Source organism: Lissotriton helveticus, chromosome 9 (assembly GCF_964261635.1).
Source record: "Lissotriton helveticus chromosome 9, aLisHel1.1, whole genome shotgun sequence".
Lineage (NCBI taxonomy): Eukaryota > Metazoa > Chordata > Amphibia > Caudata > Salamandridae > Lissotriton > Lissotriton helveticus.
This window is the reverse complement of record NC_136070.1, coordinates 1288206483-1288228621: the sequence shown is the minus strand read 5'-3', so window position 1 is coordinate 1288228621 and position 22139 is coordinate 1288206483. Positions and strand designations below refer to the sequence as shown.

The following is a 22139-nucleotide window of genomic DNA, read 5'->3' as shown; positions in this document are numbered from 1 at the left end:
ACCTAAAGTAAAGAGACTAGACAGATAAGGGGCTAGATGTAGGTAAAGCATATTTACCGACCCTTAAATACCGAATTTTAGCGATTCGGTATTTAAGAGTCGGTAAATATGAAGGGGGGGGGATGTAGGGAAATCCAGATGTTTATTTACCGAATCGGTAAAAGTCGGTATTTACCGATTCGGTAAATACCGACCGGTAATGCCCCATTCATTCCTATGGGCTTTGAAGCCCATAGGAATGAATGGGCATTACCGATTCGGTATTTACCGAATCGTTAAATACCGAATTTCATAAGGGTGCAGGGGGTGTCACTTTGACACCCTCTAGCACCCCCAAAAGAGGCTCGGGTGCCATGTGGCAGGCATACCTGCCCTAAGGGCAGGTCTGCCTGTCATATGGCATAGGTGTGCATGCACACATGTGCATGCACACCGGAATCGGTATTTTACCATCAAATTGAATTTGATGGTAAAATACCGATTCTGTAAGGCTTGTGGGACTCAGTAGAGTCCCACCTACATCTCAAAATTACCGAATCGGTAATAATACCGATTCGGTAATTTACAGAATCGGTAAATTTACCGATCGGTAAATTTACCGATTCTGTAATAATTTGCCCCTTAATCTCAAATTCCTTTTACCGGTCGGTAACGGCCGAATTCGGCCATTACCGACCGGTAAAAGCCTACCTACATCTGGCCCAAGATCTCTACTTATTTAAGGTTTTCATACCAAACCACTTATTAGGCTGCCATTGAGGCAACTGCAAAGAAATACTAAGGGCCTGATTGCGATGTCAGTCGGAAAGCATTCCGACTCACTCGGTATCGGAATGGCTTCTGACTGACTCTGGTTCGGGGAGTCCGACAGACCGATTACGATGGTTCTGAACACCATTCGGTCGGACTCTCATTGACTTCAATGGGAGCCTGTGTTTCGACTGACAACACAGGCTCCCATTGAAAAAAGGGGTGGTTGTGCAAAAACTTGCACCCTGTGGCAGACACCCCATGGTGCCTGGTACAGTGTGCATGGTTGGAAAGAGGCGTCCAATGTGTATCCCCACGGGCCCCAACAGGAGGCCTCCTGGTGAAGAGGGGCCAGCTAAGGGCCCCAAAGTCAGTTATCGACAGCCGATATGTTTCGGACAGACCCTAGTCGGAATGTCTGTCGGAATCCGACATCGTAATTGGTCGGTCGGAAATGCAGCCCGTAGAGCTCCAGGATTCGTCTTCGACTGACTCAGACTCTCTAAATGCTGGTCGGAACCGATTCAGAATGACAGACTGACTACCTTGTATCCTAATCGGTCGGTCAGAAATGTTTCTTAATCAGTCGGAAACATGGCTTCCGACACAGGTTCGGTCAAACCGAATGCCATTCGGAGCCTGTCCGACTGACATCGTAATGATGCCCTAAATCTCTGTATAGTAAACTTTTAAGTGTTTCATACATTAACCCTTTCAGCTTTCAGAGGTAGAGGGTGTATTCTATAATTAGAAGGGACCTGAATTTATTGCAGTTATAGTTAGGACCAAAGTTTCCATAGCAAAAGTATTTTCTGTTTTGTCAATAACTTTGGTGCCGCTTGACACATCTTCACAAAATTTAGTTCAGCTGCTGTGTTGAACCTTTCGGGGTGATCCGTCAAGCGGGAGCAGAGAAAAAAGGGAGGTCCCAAAATGCATTTTATCCATGTTATGTCTATGGGGATTTTTAATTTTTTTAACACAACTACAGCCCAAACCGCGGAACAGAATTTTTATGGTTTGGTGTAAATCCGTTCAGTAGTTTCAGAGATATTCAACTTTAAAAATGATAAATATCTGGGAGCCCAACCCTATTGAAATTTGATTGGCTGCCAACACTTCTTGGTACTCGGTTGAACCGACTACCATAAAAAATGTAAAAAAGAAAAGAAAGGGGGGGGGGGCAGGCTAGAAATACCCTGACCCTCTAGGCCTCTTAGGGGGTCCCAGTGGAACCCACCCCCCGTGGCCCAAAAAAGTGTTTTGTTTTTTATTTTTTGATGGGATCCACAGATCCGGGAAAAAGTTTTTTTAGAAATGAAGCGTGTTCTCCTGTGCTTTGTTATTAATTTGCCCCGGGTGGGCCAGGTCCCGGGGGCAGTGTACAAATAAAGGAGTTTGGACGCACAAGCCCCACCCCCCTCCTTGGGCTTATTATGCCCCGGGACTACTACCACCCAGGGGTTTCATTTAAATATTAGTGCGGGGTTGCCCTAGCAGCAACTCCCGCTCCCTGGGGTCCGCCACCACCCCAGGCCAAAATGTGAATTTTAATGCGGATGCGCCTGGCCCCCCTGCAGCCCCAAGGGACCGCACCATCTCTGGGGCTATTGAAAACATTAATACGGGGGCTGCACACTCCTTTGCAGCCCAGAGGACCACCACCACCCTGGGGCAAATTTTAAGATGGGAAGGGGGCCGCACGGTCCCCCTCGTTGAGCCCTAAATGCCTCTGGGGACCACCACGCTGAAGGGGGGTACCAGATATGTCCCAGGGTGCCCATCCCCGGGATATTGCAGTTTGCTATGGCAGAGCCATAGCAAACTCTGCTCCCCTTCTAGTAGAGCGAGATCAGAAAATGCTCTTGCTTGCATGAAGTGGAGCAGAATTGCTTTTGGACAGAGGCAGATGTATGTTAGCAGCTGCTTCTGTGTTAAAGCAGTGAGGGCTCCTGCAGGAGGCGAGGAGCTAGCAGGGACTGCAGGGCCTTCAGGCTTCCCCCACGATCCTCAACGTTTAAGAAGTGGGTGCCCTGGGTAGGACCAGGGCACCCACAGTACAGGCTGGGCTGTGAGGGATGAGGTCCCCGGGGCCGAAATAGGCTAGGGAGGGAGGGCCACGCGAACCCCCCTTTCTTTATTTGCAAAACACATATTTGAAAAAGGAAAAGCCAGGCCCCATGGGATGGGTTCCCCAGACCGTGATCAGCCTGGGGAGGGAGCCCATCTTTCCTAACAAAAGAAAAGATAAAAATAAAAAATAAAAACATCCTGCAAGTCGCGCGCTGCTGGTTGGGGAATTAATTCCACTTTACTCCTGAGGGGCTGTGAACTAAAGTGGACTTCTTCCTCCAACAAGTAGTGTGTCAGGAGGTGTGTTTGCAGAGTGGTGGAGAAAGGGGGCATGGCCTCTGACGACTTCTCCGCAATCCAGCTGTGGGGGACTTACTGGAGGTGACAGGAGGGCTTGTTGGCTCCCAAGGACGTCCCTGGGGTTCAACTACCCCTCCTGTTAACTCCAGTAAGTCCCACACAACGGGATTGCTAAGAGGTCTTCGGAGGCCATGCCCCCCTTTCTCCACCACTCTTAACTACTGGTTGGGGAATGAAGTTCTCTTGGATGGTGAGGGACATTGTGGGCCCAGAAGCCCTCCTGGTACTTACCGTAAGTCCTACACAGCGGGATTCCTGAGAGCTGGTTAGAGGCTCCGCCCCCCTCTCCACCACTCTGCAAACACCATTACTACTTAAAAAAACCAGGTTACAGGAATGTTATAGTTAGGAATTAACATGAAAAAAATAGACATTTAATGATAAAAACAATGGTTACAGTTATATTATAGTTTTACTCAGGTTTCACTCGTACAAAACCAGAGAAATTCAGCAGTAACAGTTAGCTGAACTAACTATAACTCGCACCCCGAAATGCACTGCTTATGACCTCACATATTACATAACTGACATGGTCAGTGATACCACTGATGACATCATCCACAAAATCACTAACGCACCCACTCACACCCTCATAGAACCTTTCATACACCAACTCCCACAAAACCATTCACAAACCCATAGTAGTACCTACACACCCACTCACTGATTCATAGATCTACACACACATCCACTAACTCACCCATACACCCATTCACTCATTAATACAGCCACTGACATATCCACTCATACACCCATACAGCCACTCACAACCAGAGTCAGTCACCCATAGAGCTACTCACACAACCAATCACTCACCCATGCAGTCAATCACACAGCACTTACTCACCCATACAGTTACACCCACCCACTTACTTATACATATATATTCAAACACATACTCACTCACCTATACAGTCACTAACACTAGCATACACTCACCCAAAAAAGCCATTCTCACATTCACTCACTCACCCTTACAGTCACTCATATACCCCATCACTCACCTGTACTGCCTTTCAAATACCCATTTACTCACCCATATACCACTGACATGTCCACCCACTCACCCAAACATATTTATTTACATTACCTATTGATAGTTGCCAGCAGGTATAGTTAGGACCTTGCTTCCATAGGAAGAGTGTTTTCTGTTTGCCGTTTGACGAATCATCCCGAATTTTTCAAAACTAGTATGACGCTAACTTCAGCTGCTGTCTTGAAAGTTTCGGAGTGATTCGTCAAGCAGGTGCTGAAAAAAGGGGGCTTCCCAAAACTCATTTCCCCATGCAAATTGCCATAAGGATTTTAGACACGACTACAACCTGTACTGCTGAACGGAATTAGACCAAATTTGGCATTTGGCTGTTGGTTCGGAAAGCGACATTTTTGCAAATGAGTGTAAATCCATTCAGTAGTTTTTGAGATATTAAAAGAATTCCACATTTAGATATATAGGGATGCCAATCCTCTGAGGATCCAACAGTCCCCATGCTCAAATCCGGACGGCTACCACCACTTCATCCAGGGAGCGTTGACAGCCATCTTGGGACTCTGCTTCAACCGAGTCTTTCAAAAAAACGTTTAAAAAAAAGAAAAGGGGGAAGAATAGGAATACCCTGACCCCTAACTGTGGTCCGGGGGTCCCCCTGTCATCCCCACAGGGCCATAAAGCACTTTTTAAAAAAAAAGTTGTCGCTGAACCATAATAGAGATGCAAATCTTTGGCAATTCTTTTTAAAAAAACAAGTGTGGGCTCCCACGCTTGTTGTTATTAGAGCCCCTGGGTGGGCCAGGACCCGGGGACATTTATTTAAAAAATGCGCACCCTCCCACTCCTGGAGCCATTGATGGCCCTAGGGACCGCCCCCCCCCAGGTCCAGCTTCTGCTATGTCCTAGGGTGCCCACCCCAGGGACTTAGCTTTTTGCTTTTGCTTGGTGGGAGCTGACAGCTCCCACCAACCTAAAGCAAACACTCCGCTTCAAGCAAGCAGGAGCTGTCAAAGTGCTACTGCCCACTGGAAGCAGAGTTTTCATCTCTTTCCCTGCCCGTAGACATACAGGCAGGGAAAGAGGTGAAAGTGTTGCTCTTACACACAGGGAGCTGCATTTCCAGTACGGGTGGTTTTGTAGAACACAACACAGTTGCAGACACAGGCGGTGTATGTTTGCGGTACCTGAGTAGGAAAGGCATCATGTATGGTTTCAGCCACAGATCTCGCACCTCTCGGCTCAGATTCTTGATCGCAGCTTCTGATGGCACCAGGGCTGTGACGTTGGATCCTTCAGGGATCAGGAAGACAGACTTCTGCTCAGCGAATGAAAATACAGTGAAAAAACGTGTCAGTCCCTCCTCTGACAGACTGTGTTAGCACATGAGCAGTTCACTGCTAGACCCCCAATACCCACTTCATGCATAGTTGGGGTTTAAGGTGTTGTTTGCTGCAGGCCACCTGGATTCCTTGCATGAATATATAACCAGAGAGAGGGAGTCTGTCCAGTTCTAGGACTGACACCTTTTTAAAAGACCAGACCTGGACTCTCCCAAGCACTGTCCCTTCAGGGAGGAGCAAAGACATGAGTGGGGCTCTACGGGTAACCAGGGGTGTATCTGTGGGTGGCGTGCGTATACTTCTGGGCCTGATCCTTTAATAGTATCACTAGGGATGTGAATAGGGCTAACCCGGGAGGTGGGCAGAACCCTCCATAAACCTGTTCCATCTGTGGCCAAGGTCTGTGGGCGGGGCTCTTCATTGCCAGCCATTCTATATGTACTCGGGTAGCACTCACCAGAGAGGAGGGTTACGTGTAATCAGAAGTGTGGACGAGGAGGGGGGCAGCGGCCTCTCTTCTATGTGAACCAGGTCTGTGGGCGGGGCTCTTCATCGGCCAACTATTCCATATGTAACAGGTAGCACTCGCCAGGGAGGAGGGCTGTATGTAATCAGAAGTGTGGACGCGTAGGTGTCCAGCCGCCACCCTTCAGTGCAAACGAGGTCTGTGGGTGGGGCTTTTCATCGGTCAGCCTTTCCATATGTACCCAGGTAGGACTCACCAGGGAAGAGAGAGGGCTGTGTGTAATCATAAGTGTGGACGCGTAGGTGTCCAACCGCCACCCTTCAGTGCAAACGAGGTCTGTGCGTGGGGCTCTTCACCGGCCAACCATTTCATATGTACCCAGGTAGGACTCACCAGAGGTGAGAGCTGTGTGTAATCAGAAGTGTGGACGCGTGGTGCTGTAAAATGCACCTTTGTCATGGAGTTTTTCAAAGTTTTCTTGGGGGGGGGGGGGTAAACCCCAAACACCCCTGGTATGAGCTAGGCTTGGTTGGCAGACAATGGTGGCACTGGAATATAACAGGGGTCCCCCTTCAGAGCATAAGTCTTCTTAGCAAATTAGTAGCTGCAAATTATGCTTAATATTTGTGGGGCGAAAACCCTCTTTTCCCCAACACTCCTGTAGCAATTATGGCTCGCGCATCGTGGGCAGTTCTTACTAGGTGTCACGATTTATGCAAAAAGTTATTGTTGGGTAAGCTGTCAATCCAATAAGAAGCATTGCTAAAATCAAAAATATTTTGGACTCAGAAAGCAAGCATTACATTGCCATACTAGTTCCTGGCACTGAAAGGAACTACTATATTTGTGGATGTGTTCTTTGTGAAAGGGCCGAACGCTGTCACTCACATTGAAGTTAGCCAATGGCTGAAGCAGGCTGACCCACTGTCCCGGCTGTGCGCTCGAGTGGGAGGAAGAAAGCTTTGAATGACACAATAACAGACCAATGGTCTGGCTGAAGGTAAGTACAATATACATATAATTTTAGTAAAATCAAAAGACCTTGGCTATTGCCAGACCTAAAAAGGCGTACTGATGTGTCCTTCGTCCTGGGATGAAGGTACTTTAGCGCACACATTATGAACCATGTGCAAGAGTTCAGGGGTGACATGTTTCATGTTCACCCAGGAAGAGTCTGATTGGCTGTTAATTCACTTGCACTTCCGGTGATCCTAGAAATTCCTACAACAAATCAACAAGATGCTGCAGATGGTGTGTATGTAGCGCTACAAGGCCATTCCAAGGCAGAATGGGTTTAACATAACATAACATAACGTAGCATAACGTAACGTAACATAAAATAGCACAGCACACCACAGCATAACATAACGGAGCACAACATTCCATGCCACAGCATAGAACAGAACAGACCATAACAAAGACGACAGGGCATACCTTAATCCACTGATTAAATTGGGCGAAGTCTGGGTTGCTCTCAAGCTCCTAGGACAGAAGGCAGTGCAGGGGTTAGGACATGGCATTAACACACTTCCGCAGACCCGCTCGGACACCTGCCGAGGACGATGATGACATTTGTGCTCACCCGTACTGTGCATTACCCTTCGCCTCTTTCTTGCCTTTTGTGAGCTTCATTCACAGGGAAACTTACATTTCTGCGTCACTTACTCTTGTGCAGGTGGGAGATTTCCCCCCTAAACCCCTCCACGCCCCTCCCTAAACTCCTTTTACTCCTTCCTAATTCCATCCCCTGCAGTAGTAAGTCTTCCCATTTTTACATGCATTTCCTCTCACACTTGCTACTAAAATGTATACTCGGTGGCAGCCAGCACGTATCTGGGGTGTCAGGGTGGGCAGGGGCGAAGGGGTAAGGGGGTGTAAACAAAGAAAAAGATACTTACCTCCTTGGCTCATCTCCCGCATATCGTCTCATCTGCGTCGGCCGAACAGGAAGCAGCCAGGCTCCCCTGAGCAATCACAAAGCTGCAATTCAGCAACCGTGGCCCTCATCCTCCTAGACCTGTCAGCCGCCTTCGACACGGTCTGCCACTGCACACTACGAACACGCCTCTACGACTCCGGAATCCAAGAGAAGGCCCTTGACTGGACCTCCTCCTTCCTCTCCGGTAGAACTCAGAGCAGCCGCCTACCCCCCTTCCACTCCGAAGCCACCGGGATCATCTGTGGCTCCCCCCAGGGCTCATCCCTCAGCCCAACGCTGTTCAACGTCTACATGGCACCGCTCGCCCACTCAGACAAGATGGAGGCCCTCATCCTCGGATCCACCCCCTCGACCTGGGACGACTCCTGGTGGCCGACTGCACTAGGAACACCCCCAACACCCACCGACCACGCACACAACCTAGGGGTCATCCTCAACTCTACCCTCTCCATGACAAAGCAGGTCAACACCGTCTCCTCCTCCTGCTTCAACACCCTCCACATGCTTCGCAGGATCTTCAAGTGGATCCCCACCAACATGAGAAGGACGGTCACCCAGGCCCTCGTCAGCAGTAGACTGGACTACGGAAATGCCCTCTACATAGGAGCATTGGCCAAACTCAACGCATCCAGAACGCCTCTACATGCCAGATCCTTGACATCCCTCGCCGCAGCCACATTACACACCACCTGAGAGACCTGCACTGGCTCCCGGTCAACAAGAGGATAACCTACAAACTCCTCACCCATGCACACAAGGCACTCCACAACACCGGACCAGCCTACCTCAACAGCCGACTCAGCCTCTACACCCCCACCTGCCAGCTCCGCTCCGCAGACCATGCCCTTGCCACCATCCCCCACTTCCAAAGAGTGACCACCGGCGGCAGATCATTCTCCCACATCGCTGCCAAGACCTGGAACACCCTCCCCATCCTCCTACGACAGACTCCTCAAGACCTGGCTCTTCGAACAGTAGCAGCTCCCCCCCCCTAGCGCCCTGAGACCCTCACGGGCAGGTAGTGCGCTTTACAAATGCTATGATTGATTGATTAATTGGCTCCCCATAGCCAACCACAACGCTGCATGCAGCGTTGTGATTGGTCTGAAGCTCAGGCTTGGTGCGTTGGGGCACAGCTCAGGCTTGGAGTACAGCTCAGGCTTGGAGCTTTGGGGCACAGCTCAAGCTTGGAGCTTTGGGACACAGCTCAGGCTTGGAGCTTTGGGGCACAGCTCAGACTTGGAGTTTTGGGGCACAGCTCAGGCTTGGAGCTTTGGGGCACAGCTCAGACTTGGAGCTTTGGGGCACAGCTCAGGCTTGGAGCTTTGGAGCACAGCTCAGGCTTGGAGCTTTGGGGCACAGCTCAGGCTTGGAGCTTTGGGGCACAGATCAGGCTTGGAGCTTTGGAGCACAGCTCAGGCTTGGAGCTTTGGGGCACAGCTCAGGCTTGGAGCTTTGGGGCACAGCTCAGGCTTGGAGCTTTGGGGCACAGCTCAGGCTTGGAGTTTTGGGGCACAGCTCAGGCTTGGAGCTTTGGGGCACAGCTCAGGCTTGGAGCTTTGGGGCACGGCTCAGGTTTGGAGCTTTGGGGCACAGCTCAGGCTTGGAGGTTTGGGGCACAGCTCAGGCTTGGAGCTTTGGGGCACAGCTCAGGCTTGGAGGTTTGACGCACAGCTCAGGCTTGGAGCTTTGGGGCCCAGTTCAGACTTTTAGGTTCTAGGTTCTAGGATCTAAGTTGTCTTAGGCACCCTGCAGTGATTAATTGATTTAATACGTTTAATTTTAAATGAATGAATCATCTGGCTTCCTATATGTCCATTTTAAGAGATGAATTGGAATGTTATTGTGAAACTATGTATATTGTTTTATCGTGTTTTTATTGTACTTTTATGGTATTTTTTAACTTGCCAAATAAGGTTATTGAAATATTGTTTGTTCTCTGTTCCTCTAGATCACAGTATGGTGTGTTTATGTCCTGGTTGTTCTGTGTGGACTGTGTTTGGGCATATCTGGAGGGGACTGAGAGGGTCCAGGGATGCCCACAGCCAAGGATCTCAACCTCCAGAATATGCATGTTAATTTACCCAAGGGATGTTTATTTGTCTGGCAATCCGTCCTATACCTATATTCCAGGAACCCTGACTGGTGGACCATGGGCTTTAACACGATCAGGCCTTAGGATGTTTCCTTTGCATTCAGCTTTACATTCTCGCTATGCTAGAGAGACATTTCATTTGTCTAAACACTGTGATTCTGGAATGACCTTGTTATCCAAAACCAAAACTGAATAATTAGTCTAGCTATGCCCATAGTCTGCATTCCAGGGTTAACTATATATAATACTAGGATAATAAACAAGCTTTCATGTTTAATGGTGAAAAATATAAATGAAACTTCTACTGCTTTAGCTGAATTGCTATTGGGTGTTCAGGGAACAAGAAAATCTGCTTTACAAAATAGGGCTACTATTGACCATTTGCTTTTAAAACATAACCCTGGCAGTGCAGATTTTGAAGGATCCATTCACATCTTAATGCATTGCATGAATTACTCAAAGGAGTGTAGCAAGATGTGGAGAAAGGGTGGTGGGACTGGTAATTTGGATGGTTGCCTGATTTTGGACAACTTAATTATATTTTAACTGTCATTTTCATTATACTTTGTATTTTGATATCTATGTGCCGCTGTATGCAATGTGTGCCTACATTTATATCTTTGTTTCATTCTAGAACTATTACTTTTCTAATGATTAATCAATTGTCAAGGGCTGGAGTGTAATGCTACAGGCATTTATACATATTGAGAGATCATGAGTTGACCATTGACTCCATGTTGCTTTATTTTACATTTTGTGAGTACGGTTTCATCTTATGTCTGTCTGACCTGCCTTTCAGCTGCAAATGCCGGCAGGCCCCAGGTTACTTGCGCACACACAGCAATGTTTATAGTTTTCACTTCAGCGAGAGGGAGAGATAAATTGCTAGAACAGACAAGTGTGGGCAGCGTACAAGGCCCAAGGATGAAAAAGCAAAGAAATCTGCCTCAGCTCTCATCGGAGCCTGGCCAGCCCCCTTGAGTGACCTAGACGCAGAGAGTGCAGCCAGCACCCACAGCGTAGATGAAGGGAGGGGGAGCTTCTAGAAGCCTCTCTCTGTGTTAATAAAGAGAATAAAAATGGAGACCTCTTGGTGCTTTGACAGAAGCTCTCCTGCGGAGTGGACACACTGCCCAGGGCTAATGTGCCCGGTTGGAGATCTCCCTGCCTGAGACTGTCAACGAGTTCCCCAGTCGTGCTGGCAGAGATGATGCTAAACAAAGAGCCGGTGATGTATTCCAAGTTTTAATTACTCATTCTTGTGTACATGCAGTTATCTTTCTATGCATTTATTCTTGTGTATATACATTCATTATATGCATTTATTCTTGTGTATATACATTCATTATATGCATTTAATTCGCATGTGCATTATTGCTACTTGATATATGTGAACTTGCTGTAATGAATATTTCCCTTTACTTGGTAAATGAGTGTTGAGCTCTGTTTATGTTGTACCTTGGTATTCTAAAGGGTCGTAGAGCCCTATTTTGAAGACAGACTGTTCACATTGTATCATGGTGTTTTGAAGTCTTGCTCAGGTGTTCTGAAGAGAAAGCAAAAGAATTCCTCTGACATTGAGAAGGTTATTCTTTACTGCTCAGGTTTCTGGCCCTGGACTCCTTCCAGGTATGATAGGAGCTGGAGAGGGACTCTGATCTTTGGCCTTTAATGCGGCTAGATAGAGCGGTCGCCTCCTTCCTAAACTGGTAAGACTGGAAAGTTCTTTGTAGTGCTTAAAGATGCAAGAATTATAATGATGTGAACTTACGTATAAAATATCCCCGTAGCACGCCATTCCATCGCCTGCAAAGTTTTCTGGGCATATGCAGGTCCGCTCCCCAGCGCCAAGAGGCCGGCATTCAGCCTGTAGAGAAAAGCACCAAGAGGTGAGTACACAGATCACTTTGGCAGAGAGGGCCTCGTTCAAGGGTCCTGCTCCACATCCTGTGAACAACAACTGCAAACTCTGAACACCCAAAAACTATTGAAGAACATCAGGAGCTGTTCTGAAGGCGACTCAATCCTTTCCACCATAAAGTGTTATTTCACTGTTTCTATGTTAAAGGATTATGGCAACACTTTACAGAGACAAAGATGGACCGGAACCTAACACTTCCTCTCCTTATTCAGTACAAATGACACAAAGTAAGAAGTAATTGCTATCAGTGATTTCCAAGACACAATTCTAACACAACTATCCTCTGGCACACTGGCAGCATGGTGAAGGAATGGATTCTTGTGAAAGGTCTCCGATGGAGGAGCCGGCAGCGTGGTGAAGGAATGGATCCCAGTGAAAGGTCTTTGATGGAGGAGCCGGCAGCGTGGGGAAGGAATGGATCCCAGTGAAAGGTCTTTGATGGAGGAGCCGGCTGATGCTCTCCCATCAGATTCAGGTGGTTCTCACCTGTGAGCGAGGTGATGAACCATGTTCCACTGAGCTCTGAATGATATCCTCAGGATTAGTTGAGTCATTAAAAAGGGAATATGATTCTTATAGACACAATGTGAAAAAGATTCTGACCCAGTGGCCCAGGTAGCATTAGTGATTGGTGCAACCTCCCCCGGCACACGAATGCTGGTTTCCTTCTGTAGGAGACAATCAAACATCACTGCTTTCGGGCCACACAGTTTCATGCTGGCTTTAGGGTCCTCACGGCAGCAAAGAAGCACTTCACCCAGATGAGCAGGACAGTCCTTACGGGCCCCGGTAAGGGGGACTAGAGCTGTATCTCATGGCTCGGGGTCAATCCTTGGTCCTCGGTGACCGCTCTCCAGCGCGGTCTGCGGAATCAATGCGCAGTGAGACAAGCCCCAGGGATGGAGACGGGTGCCTGTTCCCACCAGGGGCCAGTAACACATCCTTCCAGTGCCAAGAGGACCTTGATGATCAAGGAGGCGCTGGAAGAATACGAGCAGCATCAATGTTTCCATCCTCAGGACCTTTCTCAAGTCTGAAGCACAGAAATGAAGTGTGAATAGTGTTTTTTTAAGAAGAATGGCTTGATGGAAAGAATTATGCAACTAATGGCAGCCTCAAAACCCACAGTTTCAAAGTTTCAGAGGACAAAGGAGAGTGAAAAGTGACCTCCACTCACTGGAACCTTCAACCTCAGAGAGAGACCAAGATTTATTTTCCAACCCTAAACCGTCCTCCTTTTGGATCTGGAGACAGATGGCCCGTTGTGTCCATGGTGGCCCCTCATCCCTCTCTGAGCCCAGAGGCTGGTCATCAAATGTCAGTCACTTCAGTGATGCATGAGAAGGTGTGGCTTCCTACAGCAGTCTCACTTACCAAATCGTGACAGTTGCCGTTGTTTTCCAGACATGGGTTCAGCAGGTCACAAAGATACCCGTCCCCCGCGTACCCTCGTTTGCACGTGCACGTGTTCTGTGGACAGAATGGACAGACAATGTGAATGTAAGATGTGCAACACAAACTTCACACTTCAAGGATAAGAACTAGTAACGCTTGATGTAAAGTCCTTGCATCAGAGCGATGAACTGGAGTATGAAACTGTAACTCAAGATGGCGGAGAGAGCTTCCTTCGAGCAGACAGAACAGGAAGTATAAGATAGAGACAGAGACTCGGGGGTGAGGGGCCAGGTCAGCCCCAGAAGAGAGCTCAGGCTGATGGCATATAGAGTAAAAAGGCACCTCTGGTCAACATATTTACGATACCTCTCCTGGTTCCACGAAGGTGCAGTCTGCGTTGACGTGGCAACCTCCTCTGCCCTCCAGCTGGCAGTTGTCGATGGGCAGGCAGGCTCTGCCGTCACCCGTCCAGCCGGGGCTACACTCACAGGAGGCGGTACCAGGACCGGTGCTATTGCAAAGGGCCTGCAAACAAAGTGACCACATCACTAAATATATAGAGCACATAAATGTCATTTCTACTGGACCTTGCAAATAAAAGTCTTAAAATGCCACCACTATGAAGGCCTTTCAATACCCACGCTCTTACAAGAGATCAATGAGTGACATCATAGAAGATGTGTCTATGAAAGCACTGAGTTCATAGGATACATGTTGAGATCGATAAATACGATAGAAATGTAGACCCTGATGTATGCATAGGGGTGGCAGTACCAATAAATGCAACATCAATGAATGCTGTAATACATGCACACACGATCATGTCAATGCCAGCAAATGCAATACCAATGTACGCTGTAACCTATGCACGCACAGTGATGTCAATTCCCTTTAAATCCAATGTTGATGTACACCGTAACTTATGCCCGCATAATGACGTCAATATCAGTGAATGCAATATTGATGTATGATGTATCAACGGTCTGTATAACAATGAGAATATCGGTAAATATGACATCAATGCCTACCATGATACTTGCACACACACTCATAAAACTTGTATCATTGCGAGATGACCTCACCATCAACCCAGAGTCAGAGAGGCCCTGCGCCCCAAACCCAAGCCTACAGATTGACAGGTCACGGGTGGGGTTACACTTAGCCCAAAGACAAATGCACACCCAGGAAAAAGCCTGATCGGTCCCACAGATAAGTAGTCACAGCACAAACGGGCCCGAGGAGATTGGCCCCAATAAAACAAGTTTGGCCAAAGGCGCGCGTTCCCAAAATACCACAAAGTTAGACGCCGTAGGTAGTTAGGAACACTCAGCTAATCAGAACACGACATGCATGCTGCATGGGGTGATCATGCGCTCACAACACCGGCCATCTGGACTCTCACACACTGGCCCACACTAGCTCTCCCCAGGGCGAGAGCAAGCCTGAGCAGAGCTGGCGGAGCGGCACTATGCAGATGTCCACGGAGTTGGGGACCAACTCCGCCTACGCTCCGCTCCACCGTCTGCCTCCACCCCCCTAGGAAGAATTACATTAAATATACATTAAAGGTAAAAAAAAATAAACACTTACCTTGACTGGCATCCTCGGGCTGCCGTCCTCCTCTTCCTCAGTTTCACGATGATCTGCGCATGTGCGCGCGCCCGCACATTTGCATTTCTCACAAGGAATGCGCATGCGTGGGAGTGCACGCATGTGCAGAGCATCGTGAAATCGAGGAAGAGGACGGCAGCCCAGGGACGCCGCAGTCAAGGTAAGTGTTCATTTGTTTAACCTTTAATGTATATTCAATGTAATTTTTCCTAAGGGGGGTGGAGGCGGGTGCTGGGCAACTCAACTCTGCCGTGGAGTATGCCGAGTTGTGCCTACTCCGGGTTCTCCGCGGAACGCAGAGTAGGCACAACTCCGCACACTCTGCGGGCGGAGCGGAGCGGAGCTCTCCGCCCACAGTTAGTCGAGAGTCATCCGTGTCCCCCTTATCAGATGTTTTTTCTTGTTATTTATGACTATGATGGTTTTCAAAGAATATTGAAGTGTTTTATTGTACACACAAAATGTGTATATGTGTGGTAAAAACTTCTGTTAGACTGCCTTCAGACGAGCCTCTGTCGATACTCTCCCGGCTACTGTGTTTAACTAAACCAACTTTTTCCTGTTTTGCCGAATGCCCCTTTCTCTTTTCATTTATTTACGGTAAAATCATATTTGAGAAACATTTTGGCGAAGCAGATAGGAGACATTGGTTCATCAAGCCCAACTGCTGTCGAAGGAAGGACCCCGACCCCAATGGATTGACTTCTGCTCAACGAGATCAGTGAGCAGATGCCATCATTGATTAGAAGTTCTGCTGAATCCATAGGACAGAGGTTTATGTGGAGGGAGCCGTCACAGGGTAAGAGACTACATCTGATCCGCAGTCCCAGTATGCGGGATGTGGCAAACTGGGATAAGAACGTAGATCACTTTTACTATTCCCTTAGCAAGCTAGAGAAGGCAAAGATAGCTACAGTTTTATTGCTTGGCCCACTGAGTGTGAGACAGAGGGTGCACTTGTTTTGGGGAGTGATACAGGGACCGCTTGGACCACTGGGCGTGACACAGACAGTACACATCGGCTCTGGGTGTGATGCAGAGTCAGCATCTTGGTCTTGTTTTTGTGTCTAAAGGAGTTTTCTTAGTGCTATTGGTTTCTTAACACTGGTAGCATCTAAAAGAAGTGAGAGGTGTTATTTGCTTTGGTCACTGGGCGTGACACAGACTGTAAGCATGTGGTACAAAAGGGGGTGGTGATGGACGGAGCATCTGAACCAATCAAACACTCACACCGAGTCAAAAGATCTGGGTTTAATCCATCACCGTTCTTTAGCCCACTCCACCGCCTCAGTTCAGACATGGCTATATGCAAATCAGTCTGACCCTGTGCCTCATGGGAACAGTCCATCCCAAACTGCCAAGCCATGCCTTCCCTGGACCGGAAACAAGCTTCCGAGGACCGGTTTCTGACATTGCAGCCCCCTTTTGTACCACACACTGTAAGCATGAACCCTGGGTGTGACATAGGGTGTAATTCGGACATCAGGGAAAAATTTGGAGCTTGGTGGATAAGGTATAGCTTGGGTCTGGCCACAGAGGGCCAATAGTTGTCAGCTGTCCCTTATTTCTCTGTACGAATCGTTGTTATTTTTGTCCACCGAGCTGATATTGACAGACTATGGAGATCCCTTAGTTCCGTGTGGTACACGGAGCCTTCCTCACCTAGGGCTATAGGCACTGGGAGGGGACTGAGGTTTTTTGGACAAAGTAACCATTTTTTCTGTCAAATCTTTTCTCTTCTAGTCTCCATTAGATTTTTCCATTTAATGCATTATTGATTTTGAGGTACTGTTGAAATTTTGCAAATTGTGCTTAATGTTAAATTTGTGTCATGTTAATAGGTTTATGATTTTCATGCATTGATAACTATTTTTTCTACAAATCAAAATTCCGAATTGCTATTTTACTGCTCAAAGTAAACTCATATTGTTCTGAACTAACCATTACACATTGTTGCAGGATGTTATTTTTTCATTGCATTTGTCCTTTGTTAAACTGTTAAATGTCTGTTGATGCATTTGTTTTTTAGAGCTTGTAACCAGTTGATTGTTTCTGGTACAACCCAGTGTACACAGTTTTCCCCACCATCTAAGGGAGAATTTATTATCATTTAATATCGCAAGACGATCAAAAGTTTGTAAATTCCTTTCGAAACAAGTTCTCTAATCCATCATGGAGACTCCACTCGACCATATGCAAGCGAGGCTCCCCGATCCATTATGGAGACTCCACTCGACCATATGCAAGCGAGGTTCACCGATTTATCATGGAGACTCCATTCAACCATATGCAAGCGAGGCTCGCTGATCCATCATGGAGACTCCACTCGACCACATGCAAGCGAGGCTCCTCGATCCATCATGGATACTCCACTCAACCATATGCAAGCGAGGTTCACCGATCCATCATGGAGACTTCACTCGACCATACGCAAGCGAGGTTCCCCAATCCATCTTGAAGACTCCACTCAACCATATGCAAGCAAGGTTCCCTAATCCATCATGGAGACTCCACTCGACCACAAGCAGGCAAGGTTCCTCGATCCATCTTGGATACTCCACTCAACCATATGCAAGCGAGGTTCACCGATCCATCATGGAGACTTCACTCGACCACATGAAAGCGAGGCTCCCCGATCCATCTTGGATACTCCATTCAACCATATGCAAGCGAGGCTCGCTGATCCATCATGGTGGATCCACTCGACCATATGCAAGCAAGGTTCTCTAATCCATCATGGAGAATCCACTCGACCACATGCAAGCGAGGCTCCTCGATCCATCATGGATACTCCACTCAACCATATGCAAGCGAGGTTCACCGATCCATCATGGAGACTTCACTCGACCATACGCAAGCGAGGTTCCTCAATCCATCTTGAAGACTCCACTCAACCATATGCAAGCATGGTGCCCTAATCCATCATGCCGACTCCACTGGACCACATGCATACGAGGCTCCCCGATCCATCATGGATACTCCACTCAACCATATGTAAGCGAGGCTCACTGATCCATCAGGGAGACTCTACTAGACCACATGCAAGCGAGGTTTCCTAATCCATCCTGGAGAATCTACTCGACCATATGCAAGCGAGGTTCACCAATCCCTCATGAAGACTCCACTCAACCATATGCAAGCGAGGTTCACCAATCCATCATGGAGACTCCGCTCGACCACATGCATGTGAGGCTCCCCGATCCATCATGGATACTCCACTCAACCATATGCAAGCGAGGCTCGCTGATCCATTGTGGAGACTCTACTTAACCACATGCAAGCGAGGTTCTCTAATCCATCCTGGAGAATCCACTCGACCATATGCAAGCGAGGTTCCCTAATCCATCATGGAGACTCCACCCGACCACATGCAAGCGAGGCTCCCTAATCCATCATGGAGACTCCACTCGACCACATGCAAGCGAGGTTCACCGATCCATCATGGAGACTCCACTAGGCCACATGCAAGCTTGGTTCATTGATCCATCATGGAGACTCCACTAGGCCACATGCAAGCGTGGTTCATTGATCCATCATGGAGACTCCACTAGGCCACATGCAAGCGTGGCTCACCGATCTTTCATGGAGACTCCACTAGGTCACGTGCAAGCGAGGCTCCCCACACAGGTCTGAAAATTAGGAAAACATTCCCACAAGTGACACAGCAATACCAAAGCCTGAGGGGGGAACATTCAATACCAACAGCATATAGCACACAAAGACACACATACAGACCAGGTATACAGGCCAGAACAGGGCTAAATAAGAAGCCCTACTTGAACCATGGGATAAAGTCAGGGTGACCCCAACTTGCAACCCACATAAACTCAGAGCTAGTAACATCTGAGAAACCAGCTCTAGCACCTCGGGGTCCAATAGCTAGGGCAAAAGTGCAAAGTGGGAACCGCCAACCCGGGGGAAAACAATGGAACACCTGCCAGGGACCACACAGCCCCGGGCTGTCCTCAGGAGGGCCCCATAGTCATGATGTTAATAGGCGAAACACCGTACCACTTTAAGTGGATACAGGGGCGGCAAGGTCATGCTTGTGGGAAGAAGCAGGCACCATATCAAAGACTACTGCCAAAATACAGGGAATATCAGGTTCTGTGCCTGTGGTCCTCCTCACAGAGCCCCTCGTGGTGGCAATAGGGGAACACAAGGTGCAGAAACAACTGCTGTATCATCTTTCCTTCCCATTCAATATATTGGGACGACACCTATTGTCGAAGCTAAGAATGCCCATCCAGTTCGCAGAGAAGGGGACTATAGCCTGCTCCTTCCCTAGAAACTCTCCCCTAGAGCACAAGCCAGACGACGGCTCCCATATTACAAGGATGCCAGATAGGGTGATCCTAGTCCTTTGAGCCCCTTCAAGGGGACAGTCCAGGGTTATACGGGAAGCCTCTTAGAGCTATATGATTTAGCTCAGCAGTGGACAGGCCGGGCGCACCACCTCTTTCTAGGTATGAACGGCCAACAGGCTTGCACACAAAATGCACAAGGATCAGGAAATGCAGAACCATGACACATGCATGCCCACTGAGCCTCCCAAAGCTAGGTAGGGAGCCGGCCCAAGGTGCCTAGGGACAATGGGGGTAGCAACCAGACTGTGCAAGCTCCCGGGGTTGCCCAATCCGGCCTCTGGCACCACCTCAACACTTTCCGGAGTGGAGAAGTGCCAAAGACAAGGTGTCCCTGTATCGAGTGGCGCGTCTCTCGCATTGGAGGGCCCCTACCTGCTATCTAATGCGGTATCCTGGCAAACAACCCCTGGAAGAAGTCCGGCACACCTGACCGGCAAGACGACACCCCAAGGAGGTATCCTCACCTGCCACACTGGTAAAGCTCCAAAGGCAGGCTACAAGCTCCACTACCCAGGCAGTGGTCCCTTTGGGGTGACCAAGTAGCAGGTGAGATCACGACAGCGGCCATGGTCACTAGTGTAACACATCTGGGATGATCATGACTGCGGCAGTGGTCACTAGTGTGACACATCTGGGGTGATCACGACAGCGGCCATAGTCACTAGTGTGACACATCTGGGGTGATCACGACTGCGGCAGTGGTCACTAGTTTGACACATCTGGTGTGATCATGACTGCGGCCGTGGTCACTAGTTTGACACATCTGGTGTGATCATGACTGCGGCCGTGGTCACTAGTTTGACACATCTGGGGTGATCACGACTGCGACCATGGTGAGCCATCTTTAGCCAGACCGGTCTAACTGACCAGACGCAGCTCTCCTTGTGGGAAGGATGGAGACCCCCGCTGTGGTACCTGCTGTTCAACTCTTTACTCTAAGGGCCTTTGCTACTCACATTCTCAGAGCAGCCTCCCCGCTCAGGCCGACTGCACAGGTCCACAGGCAGACACGAAAACCCGTCGCCTTCGTACCCATCGGCACACACACATCTGGAAGAAATGAAAAAGAATTAAAGAATGCATAAATAATGAGCACAGGCATCTGATTGCTCTAGCATCTTCTTCAGGTAAATGAGAGTGGCAGTACAGATAAGGATGGGTGGGCAGCAGCCGTGGCGGAAGACCCGCAGTCATGGGGGAGTCTCAGCAGTCGTGGTGAAGGCCCCGCAGTCATGGGGGAGTCTCAGCAGTCGTGGTGAAGGCCCCGCAGTCATGGGGGAGTCTCTGCACTCGTGGTGAAGGCCCCACAGTCATTGCGGAGTCTCTGCACTCGTGGTGTTGGCCTCACAGTCATAAGGGAGTCTCCGCACTCGTGGTGGAGGCCCCGCAGTCATGGGGGAGTCTCTGCACTCATGGTGGAGGCCCCACAGTCATTGCGGAGTCTCTGCACTCGTGGTGTTGGCCTCACAGTCATAAGGGAGTCTCCGCACTCGTGGTGTTGGCCCCGTAGTCATGGGGGAGTCTCTGCACTCGTGGTGAAGGCCTCACAGTCATGGGGGAGTCTCCATTCTCCTGGTGGAGGCCCCGCAGTCATGGGGAGTCTCCGCACTCGTGGTGGAGGCCCCCCAGTCATGGGGAGTCTCTGCACTCGTGGTGTTGGCCCCGCAGTCATGGGGAGTCTCTGCACTCGTGGTGTTGGCCCCGCAGTCATGAGGAGTCTCTGCACTCGTGGTGTTGGCCCCGCAGTCATGGGGAAGTCTCTGCACTCGTGGTGGAGGCCCAGCAGTCATGAGGGAGGCTCTGCACTCGTGGTGGAGGCCCAGAAGTCATGGGGAGTCTCTGCACTCATGGTGGAGGCCCCGTAGTCATGGGGGAGTCTCTGCACTCGTGGTGTTGGCCCCGCAGTCATGAGGAGTCTCTGCACTCGTGGTGTTGGCCCCGCAGTCATGGGGAAGTCTCTGCACTCGTGGTGGAGGCCCAGCAGTCATTAGGGAGGCTCTGCACTCGTGGTGGAGGCCCAGAAGTCATGGGGAGTCTCTGCACTCATGGTGGAGGCCCCGTAGTCATGGGGGAGTCTCTGCACTCGTGGTGTTGGCCCCGCAGTCATGGGGGAGTCTCTGCACTCGTGGCGGAGGCCCAGCAGTCATGAGGGATACTCTGCACTCGTGGTGGAGGCCCAGCAGTCATGGGGAAGTCTGCACACTCGTGGTGGAGGCCCCGCAGTCAAGGGGTCGTCTCTGCACTCGTAGTGCAGGGCCCGCAGCCGTGGGTGAGTCTCCGCCCTCTTGAAGGAGGCCCCCAGTCATGGGGGAGTCCCTGCACTTGTGGTGTTGGCCCCGCAGTCATGTGGGAGTCTCTGCACTCATGGTGGAGGGCTCACGGTTGTGGGGGACTCTTTGCACTTGTGGTGTTGGCCCCGCAGTCATGGGGGAGTCTCTGAACTCCTGGTGGAGGCCCTGCAGTCATGGAGGAGTTTCCGCACTCGATTGGGCACTCAAGAATCGGGCACTGTGGGAAGGTGGGCCAGCGATTGTGTGGAGGGTGGGAATGGGGCTGTCACAGTGTGCGGGGCCATGGGATTGGACAGTGTGTGTCAGGGGGTAGAGTCTGGGCCAGTGATTGCATGGAGGGTGGCCTGTGGGGCAGTGACAGTTTGAGTGGGGAGGTGGACATGGGCTGGGGACAATGCAGGAGGACCTGGGTTTATAATAGTGCATGTGACGAGTCTTGTATGACGAGCCTCGTGTGGCGAGCCTGGGGCTATGACAGCGTATGTGGGGCGGTAGAGTCTGGGCCAGTGATTGTGTGGAGGGTGGGCCTGGGGCTGTGAC

General features: G+C 49.5%; 1 protein-coding gene across 1 annotated transcript in view; it reads right to left on the bottom strand.

The window, feature by feature from the left end:
• STAB1 (stabilin 1) overlaps window positions 1-22139 on the bottom strand; it is a 769578-nt gene that overhangs the window by 332606 nt on the left and 414833 nt on the right. The window contains exons 25-30 of the mRNA XM_078661896.1: window positions 20265-20358; window positions 13697-13855; window positions 13310-13405; window positions 11786-11881; window positions 7415-7462; window positions 5359-5489 (exon numbers count right to left, since the gene is read on the bottom strand). Coding sequence (XP_078518022.1) covers window positions 5359-5489; window positions 7415-7462; window positions 11786-11881; window positions 13310-13405; window positions 13697-13855; window positions 20265-20358 — 624 coding nt within the window. The remainder of the gene's footprint in view (window positions 1-5358; window positions 5490-7414; window positions 7463-11785; window positions 11882-13309; window positions 13406-13696; window positions 13856-20264; window positions 20359-22139) is intronic.